General features: G+C 51.1%; 1 protein-coding gene across 8 annotated transcripts in view; it reads right to left on the bottom strand.

Annotated features, from left to right (window-relative positions):
• Positions 1-5,336: 5,336 nt before the first annotated feature.
• Positions 5,337-15,328, bottom strand: part of ABCC6 (ATP binding cassette subfamily C member 6) — a 79,489-nt gene continuing 69,497 nt past the window's right edge. For 7 of the 8 annotated variants that reach the window (XM_032269660.1, XM_032269661.1, XM_032269663.1 and 4 more), the window contains 4 exons: positions 11,018-11,176; positions 10,774-10,940; positions 6,298-6,492; positions 5,337-5,962 (listed from right to left, as the gene is read on the bottom strand). In XM_032269660.1, the coding sequence (XP_032125551.1) occupies positions 5,854-5,962; positions 6,298-6,492; positions 10,774-10,940; positions 11,018-11,176 (630 nt within the window). In that variant the 3' untranslated portion in view covers positions 5,337-5,853. Of the gene's footprint in view, positions 5,963-6,297; positions 6,493-10,773; positions 10,941-11,017; positions 11,177-15,328 lie in introns of those variants that run through there. The other variant, XR_004265699.1, reaches the window with a different exon arrangement.

Raw genomic sequence — 15,328 nt, 5'->3', positions numbered from 1 at the left:
TTACGCCGCCGACTTCACACCCAGAGAGCATCTTTCTTTTAGGTAAAAATACATATTTATTTTTTGTAAGTTATACCATTCTTTTGCATTAGGTAAATCAAGTTTTGGGGGATCCTTTGTAATGACTTACACTGGAAACGTGAACATTTGCAGTAAAAAAAAAATACATATATATATATATTTTATTTCTTTCTAAACGATGTTTCCCTTTCTTTCGGGGCGCCAGCCAGGGTTCTAGCCATCTCCTCTGGCATGGTCAGGATGTGGGATCTTCCTGTTTCTCTTCTTTCCTTTTGACAAACACATCGCCTCTGGTGGGAGCTGTTGCCAGAAAGAGCGAGTCCTTGAGGTCACGCGTCAGGTGGGGTTCAGTGGGAAGGCGGGGCAGCCGCAGGGTGGACAGACCCTAGCTTGAGTCCTGCTCTTGTCATTTGCTGTTCATGTGACCCTGGGAAGGTCACTTGGTCTCTGAGCCTCACTTACTTTTGTAAAATGAGGCTGATCGTTCATACCCTGTGAGCAGTGATGTGTGTGGTACACGTAGCTTTGGTCAGGTTCTAAGACACAGGTGAGGCAGAAATCACATGTGGGCAGAAAGATCCTTGAAATTCCTGCCCCCTGCCTGTTTTTCCTAGAGACAGGGTCTCACTCTGTTGTCCAGGCTGGTGTACAGTGGCACGATCATAGCTCACGGCGGCCTCAGCCTCCTGGGTTCAAACGATCTTCCTGCTTTGGCCTCCAGAGTAGCTGAGACTACAGGTACGTGCCACCATGCCTGGCTTATTGTTAAAATTTTTTATAGAGACAGTCTTGCTGCGTTAACCAGATTGGTCTTAAACTCCTGGGCTTAAGGGATCTTCCTACCTGAGCCTCCCAAAGTGCTGGGATCACAGGCGTGAACCACCGCACCTGGCCTGAAAATCCCTTTGTTAGTCCAGAGAGGCAAGGCCATGCTGCAGTGTAAAATTCGCCATAAAATCTTGGGAAGTGCATGCACGGCTTTATTTCCTGCTCATGCGGTTCTTAATGAGAGTCAGCCGCCTCTCTAGGGTAGCTGATTTCCCTGTGATAACTGATCCAGACTGTCCTCGTTTTACAACATGGCCTCCCAAGGGCAGGCTTCCAGGTCCCCACAGTGAGAGAAGAGAGTGGACGACTCTCCCCCACTATTTTGTGTCTAAAACCAGAACTGACGCAGTGAATCCCACTCACAGCTCATTAGCCCAAATGAGTCACCTGTTCCCCACCCAACCACTGCAGGCGGCCAGAAATGGAGCAGTGTTGGCGGAAGAAGTATTTTCCCCTTTCCTAATTGATGTGGTCCCTAAGTTGTGGGTAGTGGAGTAGTCAGACTAGAGTGTTTGGTTTCTAGCTTTGAACTGGGTGAATCTGGGCAGTAAGGAACTCCTTACGTTTGGGGAGCACACCATTTCTCCCACTCCTAAAACCATGTACCAAGTACATGTGCACATGGAACGTTCCATCACTGCCATGTGTTCCCTCAAGGCTTGCTGTCCCTGTTTGAAATTGTTGGCTTGCACTAGGGACTGTGGTGTACAAAGGTGTCCAGAGAAGTCGGTTGAGGTGATGACCATTAGAATTAGCAGTATTGTCTGGGTGTGGTGACTCATGCCCCACTGAAACCACTGGCATGCACTGGGAACCACAGAGTATGAAGGTGACTTGTGAAAGGTTAGTAAGGTCATTACCATGAGAATGGGTAGCATCGCCAGGTGTGGTGGCTCATGCCTGAATGAAGTCGTTGGCTTGCGTTAGGACCCAGAGTATGAAGGTGCCCAGTGAGAAGCTGGTGAAGTTGTGACCATTAGAATTCACAGTATTGGCCGGATGGAGTGGCTCCTGCCTGTAATTTTTTTTTTTTTTTTTAAAGAAAAAGAGGCAAGGTAGCCTGGTGGTGAGGACACAGGCTTTGAAGCCAGATCGCTAGGGCAGAGACACCACTCACGCTCTTTCTCATCTGCTAAAAGGGTCTGATGGTAGGACCTTCCTTATCAAAGCGTCCTTTTGAGGGGCCCAGTGATAGGGGTTTCCTCCCTGTGTCTGCTGGGTGAGTATGTGGCAGGCATTTAGAGCAGTGTCAGGTGCAGGAAGTTTGGTGTTTGCAGTGGCAATGTGGACAGCGTTGAGTTTGAAGAGTCTGCCGGGTGCAGGCATTGACCGAGGGAGGGGGTCTGCAGCCTTGCTGGATCTCATTCGTGTTCCACCCGCCAGCCAGGCGCTGCTGGCCAGAGCCCGTGTCAGGGGATGAATGGCTCGGGCAGTCCTGCTGGCACATCTCCAGGCAGCTGTGGTGCAGGCCGGACAGCAGCCTCATTAGCAGACTGGCAGGCACCAGTTCCCACGTGCCGGCCGCCTGTGGCCCACACTCTGCTCCCTGGCACACAGCCGAGGAAAGAGCATCTGGTGGCCCTGCCTCATGCCCAATCGAGTTTGCCAAATGCCCACACGGCAGCCCCTGCCTGGGGTCACTGTGCAGGGCTGTCAGGGGGCTCAGCTCCAGGCAGAGAAAAGACACAGGCTGCATCTGCTGCCCTTCCTTCGTCTGTAGCACGCATGTGCCCGGTGCAGTGACTCTGGCCTTAGACTCAGAAGCAGATCCCCACTCTGTCCTTACTAACTTGGTCATCCGCTTGTGAGGAGTTGTGAAGTCATGTCAACTCCTCGAGCCTCAGTTTCCTCACCTGTGAAATGGAGCTAGGAGTAGGCAGTTGTAGGTCCGCAGCTCTGTGGGCATGACTTGGGGCAGGTGAAAACTGTGGACTCCCTGCCCCACTTTAAAGGAGGTAGAAGCTGCATTTCCATCTAGATTTAGATTACTCCAGGCCAAAAGGGGCATCACAAAATCCTGTCAGGATGGGCCAATAGAAAGTCCCTTGACCAGATGGACGGAGCAGGCCCTGTGTCCTCAAGAAAAGGTGGACTCCCTGCCTCCCCCCTCCGCCTGGCACCGGCACAGCCACCGCCCAAGTATCCGTGGATGATGGATGGCAGCGGAGCAGGTTAGATCGGGGATTCTCAACTAAGTGGGTCTTTCTGTTGTGGTTTTTTTTTTCTTTCAGGCAGTCTCCCAGGCTGCAGTGCAGTGGCGTGATCTCGGTTCATTGCAGGCTCTTCCACCTGGGATTAAACGATTCTCCTACCTCAGCCTCCCTAGTGGCTGCACTTACTAGAGCCTGCCACCACACCCAGCTAATTTTTATATTTTTGATAGAGCCGGGGATTCACCATGTTAGGAAGGCTAGTCTCAAACTTTTGACCTTACGTGATCGGCCTACCTCGCCCTCCCAAAGCGTGATTATAAGGTGTGAGTTACTGTGTCTGGCCCAACCAGGTGGTTTTGACTCCCCAGGGGATGTGGGGCAGTGTCTGAAGATACTTTGTCACAACTGTGGTGGTGGTAGGGGGAGGATGTTATTGGCATCTAGTAAGAGGCCAGGGACACTGCTGACCGTCCTACGGTGTACAGGACGTGTCCACACAGCACAGACATGTGGCCCCATGTGTCAGTAATGCTAAGGTTGAGAAAGCCTGGGGTATTGCCTTCTCTGCGTCCACACATTCAAATCCATGTATTAACTTAGGTTATCCTTGCAGCAGTGCCATGAGGTCAGTGAGACACCCTGGCTGGTGTCGTTAGGATCAAGGGAGTTACCTGGCGTCTCACGCTGCCCTCCCTTCCCAGCGATCTCTCTGTGGCCTTAAGCTTGGCTGTGTTGGACGTGGTTCCTCTTTCCTGGTGACTGAAGCTGGTTTGGTGAGTCCAATATTAATATTCTGACCGCTGTCAGAAACAGGTGTGAGGCAGCTGGGCATAGTGGTTCACGGCTGTAATCCCAACACTTTGGGAGGCTGAGGGGGTTGGATGACCTGATGTCAGGAGTTCAAGACCACCCTGGCCTACATGGTGAAACTCCAGCTCTAGTAAAAATACAAAAATTGGCTGGGTGTGGTGGTGGATGCCTGTAATCTCAGCTACTCACTCAGCAGGCTGTAGCAGGAGAATCGCTTGAACCTGGGAGGCAGAGGTTGCAGTGAGCCGAGATTGTGGCACTGGGCTTCTGCCTGGGTAACAGAGTCAGTCTCTGTTTCGAAAAGTAATGTGTGAGGAATGCAATGAGCTGTGCATTGGCCGCCTTGGGTTCCAGCAAGTTCTCCATGCTCAGTGGGGTCTGGCCTCTGGATGTCAGCAGCACCTGGGGCAGAACGGTGAACAGAAACACTCCACGTGTTCTGATGGTTGCTGGGGTGCCCCCAGGACGCTGGAATTTGGTCTTTAGCAACCACATGTAAGAAATGTACCCGCCAGTCGTGGTGGCTCACGCCTGTAATTCCAGCACTTTGGGAGACCGAGGCGGGCAGATCACCTGAGGTCAGGAGTTGGAGACCAGCCCGGTCAACATGGTAAAACCCCATCTCTGCTAAAAATACAAAAATTAGCTGGGCATGGTGGCAGGCACCTGTAATCCCAGCTACTTGGGAGGTTGAAGTGGGAGAATTGCTTGAGCCTGGGAGATGGAGGTTGCAGTGAGCTGAGGTTGCGCCACCGCACTCCAGCCTGAGCGACAGCAAAACTCTCTGAAAACAAAAGAAATGCTCCAAGTTCTCCGCAAATTCTCCCATTGAGGGCTGAGTAGTCCTGGCTCCTCTGTTCTTTTAGACACAGAACATGCATATTTGACTTGCTCATGAGTGGAGAGGGCCCATGCTTGGCATGGGGGGTTTGTGTCCCTGGAGCTCCTTGCCGGTGGGGGAGGAGGAGCAGAGACATGGGGGCTGTAGTTCTCAGTCCTGGCTGCACTCTGGAATCCTATGGGGGAGCTTTACAATTACATAACAACGGCCAGGTGCCGTGTCTCACGCCTGTAATCCCAACACTCTGGGAGGCCAAGGAGGGTGGATCACTTGAGGCCAGGAGTTCAAGACCAGCCTGGCCAATATGGTGCACCCTCTCTACTAAAAAATACAAAAGTTAGCTGGGCATGGTGGCACATGCCTGTAACCCCAAATACTACGGGAGCCTGAGGCACCAGAATCACTTGAACTTGGGATGTGGAGGCTGCAGTGAGCTGAGATTGTGGCATTGCACTCCAGCCTGGGCCACAGGGTGAGACTGTCTCAAAAAATATATATAGATCTGTATATACACAAAACTCGGGAACAGAGCCTGGTGGCTGGGGGCAGGGGTACGGGAGATGGGTGTGGTCAGAAAATGGTGGTGGCTGCTCCGTATCCTCACCATGGTGTGGATTCACAACCCTACATGTGTGATAAAACTGCATAGACCAAAATAAATACACACACACGTAGAAGTCAAATGGGAAATCAGAGCAAGACTGGTGTGTCGATGGCAATTCCCTGGCTGTGATACTCTAGAGTTAGCAAGATGTTGCCATTGGGAGAAATGGGGTAACGAATACGTGAATTTCTTGATATTGTTTCCTTTAACTGCATGTGAATCTAGGATTATCCAAAAATAAAACTGTTAATTTGTAAGACACACCATTGCAGTCCCCAGCCCCAGGGATTCCGATTTAAGGGTCTAGGGCGAGCCTAGGCAGGTGCTCGAGTCCCCAGCCGAGTCCAGGGCTCAGCCAGGGCTGAGGGTCACTGCTGACACTGGCTGCAGGTGATTTGTGTATTCCTAGGTCCTTCCGGCTCTGGTGCTGTGTGACCATCGGCCACTTTCTCTGCCATTTTCCTCCCAGAGAGCAAAAACAGGTCTAGACTCAACATCGCATGGAGCTGTCGATGATCCCGGGACCACTTCCATCTCCAGCACTGCAGGCTCTGCGGGCTGGCCCAGTGGGACGGGGGACGGTTGAGGAGCCTGACTCAGACGAGGCCCGACTCCTGGGCCAGCCTGTAAAACAGGCCCTTCTGGGCTAGCAGCTGGGCTGGGCTGCCGCTCTCTGCCACCTGCCCCTTGTCCATGACCAGAACCCTGCGGGAGAGAGGAAGACAGAGAGGCTCTTTGGACACCAGCCCAGGCTCTTGGCAGCTGTGAGAGCCCAGTGTGTGTGCACTGAGGTTTTCCCCATAGATCTCCTGCTTTCTGTGCGGCTCCCGGACCCTCACAGCTGGGTTGGACACGTGTGCTGGGCGTACGTCCTTGGGCAGCCTTCCCGCTTGGTGGGTGTTCTCGGGCATTCCTCCTGCTCTGGCCCCATTCAGGGCCCTTCCAGCTCTAACCTGGAGCCAGTGGCCCGCGACTGCCTCTGCTCTCCCCCCACCCCGCTGCAGAGCTGCCTTGAGGTCTGGCCGGGGCGGGGGCTTTACCGGGCACAGTCCATCACGGAGCGCAGGCGGTGGGCGATGAGCAGCACGGTGCACTGTGCGAACCAGCTCCCGAGCGCGGCCTGCATCTGCAGCTCCGTGCCCAGGTCCACAGCAGCTGTAGCCTCGTCCAGGATGAGGATCTGGGTCTTCCGGAGAAGAGCACGTGCCAGACACAGGAGCTGTTTCTGGCCCACACTGGGAATGTTTGGGACAATTAGGTGGGATGTGTGTTGGCACATCGTGATGTGTGGGGTGTGCCCAGAAACAGGTTTGTGAGAGTGCAAGAGTGAGGTGCCTGTGTTCAGACACCCCCATACAGGGGGTCTGCCGGCTGCAGAGCTGATAGGAATCCCTTTCCTGCCAGCTTTGAGCAGGCTGACTAGCCAAGTCATTCAAATCCTTTGTGTCTCCGTTTTCCCGCCTGTGAAATGAGTATTTCAGTTGTTTCTTTTGATGGCCATTTTTTTTTTCTTTGCTTTTTTTTTTTTTGAGATGGAATTTCGCTCTTCACCCACACTGGAGTACAGTGGCACAATCTCGGCTCACTGTAACCTCTACCTCGTTCAAGCAATTTTCATGCCTCAGCCTCCCAAGTAGCTGGAATTACAGGTATGCGCCACCACGCTAGGCTAATTTTTTCTATTTTTTAAGTAGGGACAGGGTTTCACCATGTTGTCCAGGCTGGTCTCAAACTTCTGACCTCAGGTGATCCACCTGCCTTGGCCTCCCACAGTTGGGGCTGCAGGCATGAGCCACCACCCCCTGGTAGTTCTACTTCTGTTTTTTTTGAGAAATCCTCCTGCTGTTTTCCGTAACGGCTGCACTAATTGACATTTCCTCCAACAGCGAAAGCACAGCTTTGACTTCAGTCCTGCCCTTGCCAACAAACCTACGATGACCCCCCAACTGCTTCCAGAATACAATCTATGCTCTTCCTAAGACTTTCCAGGCTGGTGTCAAGTGGGCCTTAAATGTACACATGTACAACACACGGGTGGGACTTGGGATTCCAGGCATCAGCCACTGCACCTGGCCTGTCTATGGCTATTTCTATTTCTGCGTCTTCACCTTGTACCAGACATTGTAAGCGCTTGTATATATGCTGACTCAATCCTCCTCAAGTCCACAAAGGAAGGTATTATTATTCACCTCTTCTAAAAGAGGAGGACACAGATACAGAGAAGCTCAGTGGCTTGACCAAGGTCTCAAGGCTAGTGGTGGGTCCCTAATTTGAACCCAAGTCCTATGACCCCAGAGTCTGTGGATCCCCCCACCCCCACTAAATTGTGAAGATAAGTCATGTAAAAGTGTGTGGGCTTGTCACTGAGTAAGCCCTTGGCACAGAGTAGCATCCTCTAATTACAAGTGGAGAAGTTGAGATTCCAGGTCATGAGGCCAGTGAGTCCCTGACCCAGGTGGGAACGGGGCCCTGGGACCCAGCATGGCTGTCTTACATAGTAAACCCTTCCACAAAACGTCTAAAGCATCTCTTTAGATGATCAGAACCCACTATGATCACACAGGCGTTAGAGGGCCTGGGTCTTGTCCCGACCTCACTACTTACAAGCTGTGTGACCTCAGGCAAGGCTCAGGCCTCCAATTCCAACTCTGAAATGACATTATCAGGAGTGTGACTCTGAGGACTGCAATGAATATTTACTGCTTCCTCTCTGCCTGGCACTGTTGCAACAACTTTGTGCATATAACTCAATCCTTGCAAAGTAGGTGGGTGCTATTTCCATTTTGCAGATGAGAAACTGAGGCACAAGAGATGGTTAAGTTGCCCAAGATCCTAGAGCTGGCAAGTGGGGGGCCTGGATTTGAGCCCAGGCAGTCTGTCACCTGTGTATACTCTCACCTACCAAGCAACGCTGCCTCTCTAGTGCTGGAAATTACTGCCTACTGCCAGCCCTTCTGACACCCTCAGGGTCAGAGGGGTTTATAAATCCTGAACACCTTGTTTTATTTTGAGAGGGAGTCTTGCTCTGTTGCCCAGGCTGGAGTGCAGTGGCGCGATCTCAGCTCACTGCAGCCACTGCATCCTGGGTTCAAGCCATTCTCCTGCCTCAATGTCTCAGCCTCTTGAGTAGTGGCGATTATAGGCACCTGCCACCACACCTGGCTAATTTTTGTATTTTTAATAGAGACACGGCTTCACCATATTGGTCAGACTGGTCTCAACTGCTTACCTCGGCCTCCCATAGTGCTGGGATTACAGGGGTGAGCCAACGCGCCTGGCCACCTTGGTTTTTTTTTTTTTAAAGGCATATACCTGTACAACTATGTTCATAGTGGCATTATTCAAAGTGGCCAAAAGGTAGAAACAGCCTGGGTACCTACTGGCAGATAAATGGGTAAGCAAAATGTGGTCTATCCCTGTAATGGAAAATGATTCAGCCTTAAAAAGGAAGGGAATCTGACAGTGCTACACCATGGATGAACCTTGAGGGCATCATGCTACGTGAAACAAGCCAGTCACAAAAGACAGATACTATGATTCCACTTTCATCCAGAGTAGTCACACTGAGAAATACAGAAAGTAGAGGCTGCGCGCCGTGACTCACACCCAGCACTGTGGGAGGCCAAGGCGGACGGATTACCTGAGGTCAGGAGTTTGAGACCAGCCTAACCAATATGGAGAAACTCCATCTCTACTGAAAAAATACAAAATAAACTGGCGGGGGGAGGGTGGCGCATGTCTATAATCCCAGCTACTTGGGAGGCTGAACCAGCAGAATCGCTTGAACCCAGGAGGCGGAGGTTCCAGTAAGCGGAGATCATGCCATTGCACTCCAGCCTGGGCAACAACAGTCAAACTCTTTGTTTCCAAAAAAAAAAAAAAAAAGTAAAATGCTGGTGGCCAGGGGCTGGGGAGCGGGGGAGTTAGGGTTTCATGGGTACAGTTTCCGTTTTGTTGTGGAACTGAATGTATATATTACTACAGAAACTGCACACTGAAAAACGGGTGAGATGGGCTGGTCGTGGCAGCTTACACCTGTAATCCCAGAACTTTGGGAGGCCTAGGCAACATGGCGAAACCCTGTCTCCACAGAAGAAAGATGAGCTGGGCATGGTGGCTCACACCTCTAATCCCAGCTACTCGGGACGCTGAGGTGGGAGGAAGGCTTGAGCCTGGGAGGCGGAAGTTGCAGTAAGCCGAGATTACACCACTGCTCTCTAGCCTGGATGACAGAGCCAGACTCTGTCTCCAAAACAAAAGTTGAGATAGTAAATTTTGTGTGTATTTTTTCCCACAATTTTTAGTTGTTGAGATAGAGCCCAGGCTGGAGTGCAGTGGCATGATCTTGGCATGATTTTAGCAATTCTCCTACCTCAGCCTCCGAAGTAGCTGGGACTACGGGCACCTGCCACCATACCCAGCTAATATTTTTATTTTTAGTAGAGATGGGATTTCACCATGTTGGCCAGGCTGGTCTTGAACTGTTGACCTCAGGTGATCCATCCACCTCAGCCTCCCAAAGTGCTGGGATTACAGATGTCAGCCACCACGCCTACAAACTTTTTTTTTTTTTTTTTTGAGATAGGATCTCACTCTGTCACCCAAGCTGAAGTGCTGCGGCATATCGGCTCACTGCAACCTTCGCCTCTCTGGCTCAAGCTTTCCTCCCACCTCAGCCTCCCAAATAACTATGAAAAAAAATATTAGCCAGGCATGGTGGCACATGCTTGTAGTCCTAGAGATGGGGTCTTCCTATGTTGCCCCGGCTAGTCTTGAACTCCTGGACTCAAGCAGTCCTCCTGCCTCAGCCTCCCAAAGTGTTGGGATTACAGCCATGAACTACAGTACCCAGCCCACACTTGACATTTTTTTTTTTAAATTCTGTTACTTATAGTCCCAGTGAGTGGTGAGGTTACCACCCAATATCAAACAATATTTTTATAGCAAAATAAATACTGAGCAAGAGCAATAAAGGCTATCAGTAGCCCTATGTCAGTTGAGGTTGGGTTTTACCATCAAATAAGTTTGGAAGGCTAATTTTGGGGGGGGGAAATCTTGGTATTCAGAGACTGTGTTGGAGCTTGGAATTGCAGATAAGAGATATTTGGCCGGGCGCGGTGGCTCACACCTATAATGCCAACACTTTGGGAGGCCGAGGCGGGCAGATCAGGAGGTCAGCAGTTTGAGACCAGCCTGACCAAGATGGCAAAACCCCATCTCTACTAAAAATACAATTAGCCGGATGTGGTGGCAGGTCCCTGTAATCCCAGCTACTCAGGAGGCCGAGGCAGAAGAATCGCTTGAACCCAGGAGGTGGAGGTTGCGATAGATCATGCCATTGCACTCCAGCCTGGGCAACAAGAGTGAAACTATCTCAAAAAAGAGACGTGGTCACTCATTTAAGAGTAATAATCCTACGAGGGGAGGCATTTCCTCAGGGCCCCTGGGGAGAGCCTGGCCATACCTGCCTCTCCCCCGCCTCCCTGCCGGTCCCGGCCATGGTGGGATCACCATACCTCAGGTCCTCGCCTCGGTCGGCACACTTGTACTGCAGCTGGCCGGGCAGGCTGGCCACCAAAGCTTTGAGCTGCACTGTCTCCAGGGCTGCCCAGATAGCTTCGTCCGAGTGCTCCTCCAGCAAGTCGAGGTTCATCCGTAGAGAGCCAGGGAACAGAATGGGGTCCTGGCGGGGAAGGGTGGTGGATCACAGCAGGGCCCCATCATGCCTCCCACCTTTGCCCACCACGTGACCGGCCTCACCTGGGGGATGATGGTAATCCTGGAGCGCAGTGTGTGCAGTCCCACGTGGGCAATGGGGACCCCATCGATCCAGATCCCACCTTCAGCTGCCTCCTGGAGCCGCAGCAACCCACAGGCTAGGGAGGACTTTCCGGCCCCTGTCCTGCCAACGATGCCCACCTGCCCGGGAGGAAAGCCTTGGTCTGACTTGTTGCCCAGGCTGGAGTGCAATGGCATGATCTATCGCAACCTCCACCTCCTGGGTTCAAGCGATTCTTCTGCCTTGGCCTCCTGAGTAGCTGGGATTACAGGGACCTGCCACCACATCCGGCTAATTGTATTTTTAGTAGAGATGGGGTTTTGCCATCTTGGTCAGGCTGGTCTCAAACTGCTGACCTCCTGATCTGCCCGCCTCGGCCTCCCAAAGTGTTGGCATTACAGGTGTGAGCCACCGCGCCCGGCCAAATGTCTCTTATCTTTTGGGGGCTATGTTTCCACTATGCTCCAGATCCGTCTGCCCATCCCTCACTGTGTAAAGGCTCCCCTTCCATCATCTACCTTTCTGTATATCCACCCATCAATCCAGCCAGTCTTCCATCTGCATTCTTCTCTATCTTCCCCTTACCTGATATCTCTCTCCCATCTTCCTCCCCATCCATCCTTGAGTTCCTCCATCTTTCCTCATCCTTCTATTTACACCTCTCCATCAGCTCTTGTCGTTTCTACTCCCCCACCCCATCCAGGCGTCCATCCATCCCTCTGTCATCCTTTTTCCCACCCTATCCCGCCCATCCCCAATCCCATCCCTCTATCTCTCATTCTTCCATCCCATCCCACCCACCCACCCACCCATTCATCCCCAATCCCATCCCTCTGATTTGTCTACCCCATTCCATCTATCCATCCATTTCTCATTTCTTCTCCCCATTCATCAATTTATTAATCCTTTCATTCACTTTTTTCTCTCATTCGTCCATCCTATCCGTGTGTCCATTCTCTTATCCATCTCCCATCTGTTACCCTTCGTCCATCTTTATCTCTCTTGCTACTATTGCATCCCCAGCATCCGACACAAGCTGGGGCTCGACAGTATTTGTTTAGTAAATAACTGAAACATGTGGGTCACCCCACGGTATGCCAGGCCCATGTATAGCACCAGAAGTAAAGGAATTAAAGGGTCCTAGCTCCAGTGTGCCACCATCTCATCTGGCAAACAGTGCAATTGAGTAAATGTAATACAGTATGATGAACAATGTTCTTTTTATTGATTGATTTATTCATTTTTGAGACAGAGTCTTGCTCTATCACCCGGGCTGGAGTGTAGTTGCGTGATCTTGGCTCACTACAACCTCCACCTCCCAGGGCCAAGAGATTCTCCTGCCTCAGCCTCCTGAGTAGCTGGGACTACAGGTTCCTGCCACCATGCTCGGCTAGTATTTGTATTTTTAGTAGAGATGGGGTTTCACCATGTTGGCCAGGCTGATTTCATACTCCTATCCTCAAGTGATCTGCCCACCTTGGCCTCCCAAAATGCCGGGATTGCAGGTATAAGCCCCGGCACGCAGCCAACAACACTCTTTATTACCAAGCTCTGGACCTGTGGCAATTCAGGAAAGCAAGGCAGTGCTGCTCATGCTGCCTGGAATTTGATAGTGGTAAAAAGAGAAGGCCTCACGGAGGAGGAGATACTTGCATGGAAGCTTGAAGGATGAATAGGAGGTTCAAGGAAGGCGAACACTCCAGGTAATGAACCCACCAAGTGGGCTTCCAAAACTAAAAGCTCATGGAGCTCATGGCACCACGTGCCCCCTGGCAGAGATGCAGCTGCTCCACAACACTGGCTAAGCCCTGGCAGAGCAATGAAAGAGGTGGGGGCAGGACCTGGGCTAGGCAGAGCCTTGAATACCAAGCTCAGGTATTCAGACTTTAGTCCAAGAGAAGCTGGAACTATTAGAAGGTTTTGAGCAGGGGAATGACATGCAGTGTCAGTCATGCTGATCAAGATCACAGGACGGCTGTGCATGGTGGCTCATGCCTGTAATCCCAGCACTTTGGGAGCCCGTGGCAGGTGGATCATTTGAGGTCAGGAGTTCGAGACCAACCTGGCCAACATGGTAAAACCCAGTCTCTACTAAAAATACAAAAATTAGCCAGGCATGGTGGTATGCACCTGTAATCCCCACTACTCAGGAAGCTAAGGGAGGAGAATCACTTGAACCTGGGAGGCGGAGGTTGCAGTGAGCAGAGACAGTGCTACTGCACTCCAGCCTGGGTGACAGAGCGAGACTCTGTCTCAGAAAAAAACAAGTTTTCCACCAAGATGACCAAATAGGAGCAGATCCGGTCAGCAGTTCCCAGTGAGAGCCACCCAAAAGACAAGTGATCTCCGCATTTCCAACTGGGGTACCAGGTTCATCTCATTGGGACTGATGAGACAGTGGGTGCGGGCCAAGGACACCAGGCCAAAGCACCGCAGGCGTCGCCTCACCTGGGAAGCACAAGAAGCCAGAGAACTCCCTCTCCTCCCCAAGGGAAGCCACTGGGAACAGTTTCCTACACTACGGCTCAGATACTGCACTTTTCCCACATTCTTCACAACCCGCACACCAGGAGATTCCCTCCAGTGCCTAAAACACCAGTGTCCCAGGTTTCCAGCACAAAACAGGGCGGCCATTCTGGCTAAAGCAGATTTTTTCTCTTGCATACCCCAGTGCAGTGTGGAATGCTAGCCAGCCAGCCAGCACTGCTCATTCCCCTGAGAAAGGGGGCTCTAGCCAGTGAGACAAGTGATATGGCTGGGTCGATCCTACCCTCAAGAAGACCAGCAAGCTAAGATCCACTGGCTTGAAATTCTCACAGCCAGCACAGCAGTCGGAGCTCGACCTGGGACGTTCGAGCTTGGGAGGGGGAGGGACATCTGCCATTGTTGCAGTTTGGGTAGTTGGTTTTAACCTCGCCTGTGTAAACAAAGTCACAAGGAAACTTACACAGCAACTGGGAAGAGCCAAGAGCAGCTCAGCAAGGCCTCTGCAGGCAGACTGTCACTAGACTCCCTTCTTGCTGGGGAGGGCATCTCTGAAAAAAGGCAGCAGCTCATCAGGGACTTATAAATAAAGCCCCCACCTTCCTGGGACAGAGCACCTGGGACAAGGGGCAGTTGTGGGCTAAGCTTCAGCAGACTTAAATGTCCCTGCCCAGCAGCTCTGAAGGGAGCAATGGATCTCCCAGCACAGTGCCTGAGCTCTGATAAGGGACAGACTGCCTCCTCAAGTGGCTCCCTGACCCTGTTTATCTTGACTGGGAGATACCTCATACAGGAGAGCTATGGCTGTCATCTGGTGGATATCCTTCTGAGACGAAGCTACCAGACGAAGGAACAGGCAGCAATATTTGCTGCTTTGCAGCACCTAGGGGTGGTTCCCAGGCAAGCAGGGTTTAGAGTGGACCTCCAGCAGAGAGGCCTGTTAGTTTTCCTTCTAACGAAAAGAAACATCAACAGAAAGGACGACCACTCAGAGACCCCATCCAAAAGTCACTAACTTCAAAGACCAAAGGTAGATAAATCCACAAAGATGGGAAGAAACCAGCGCAAAATTGAAATTGCCAAAAACCAGAACACCTCTCCTTCTGCAAGGGATCACAGCTACTCACCAGAAAGGGAACAAAACTGGATGGAGAATGAGTGTAATGAATTGACAGAAGCAGGCTTCAGAAGGTGGGTAATAACAAACTTCTCCAAGCTAAAGGAGCATGTTCTAACCCAATGCAAGGAAACTAAAAACTTGAAAAAAGTTGAGACAAAATGCTAACTAGAATAACAAGTGTAGAGACTAACACAGATGACTTGCTGGAGCTGAAAAACACCACGAGAACTTTGTGAAGCATACACAAGTTTCAATAATCGAATCGATCAAGTGGAAGAAAGGCTATCAGAGATTGAAGAGCAACTCAATGAAATAAAGCAAGAAGGCAAGATGAGAGAAAAATGTGAAAACAAATGAACAAAGCCTCCAAGAAATATGGGATTATGTGAATAGACCAAATCTCCATTTGATCGGTGTATGTGAAAGTGATGGAGAGAATGAAATCGAGTTGGAAAACACTCTTCAGAATATTATCTGGGAGAACCTCTCCAACCTAGCAAGGCAGGCCAACATTCAAATTCAGGAATTAGAACACCACAAAGATATTCATCAAGAAGAGCAACCCCTAGACACATAATCATTAGATTCACCAGGGTTGAAATGCAGAAAAAAATGCTAAGGGCAGACCGAGAGAAAGGTTGGGTTACCCACAAAGGGAAGCCCATCAGACTCACAGCAGATCTCTTGG

Source organism: Sapajus apella, unplaced genomic scaffold (genome assembly GCF_009761245.1).
Source record: "Sapajus apella isolate SASKATOON/1434 unplaced genomic scaffold, GSC_monkey_1.0 scaffold196, whole genome shotgun sequence".
NCBI classification, from domain to species: Eukaryota; Metazoa; Chordata; class Mammalia; order Primates; family Cebidae; genus Sapajus; species Sapajus apella.
Note: the sequence above shows the minus strand (reverse complement) of the source record. Positions and strands in the feature narration are given on the sequence as shown.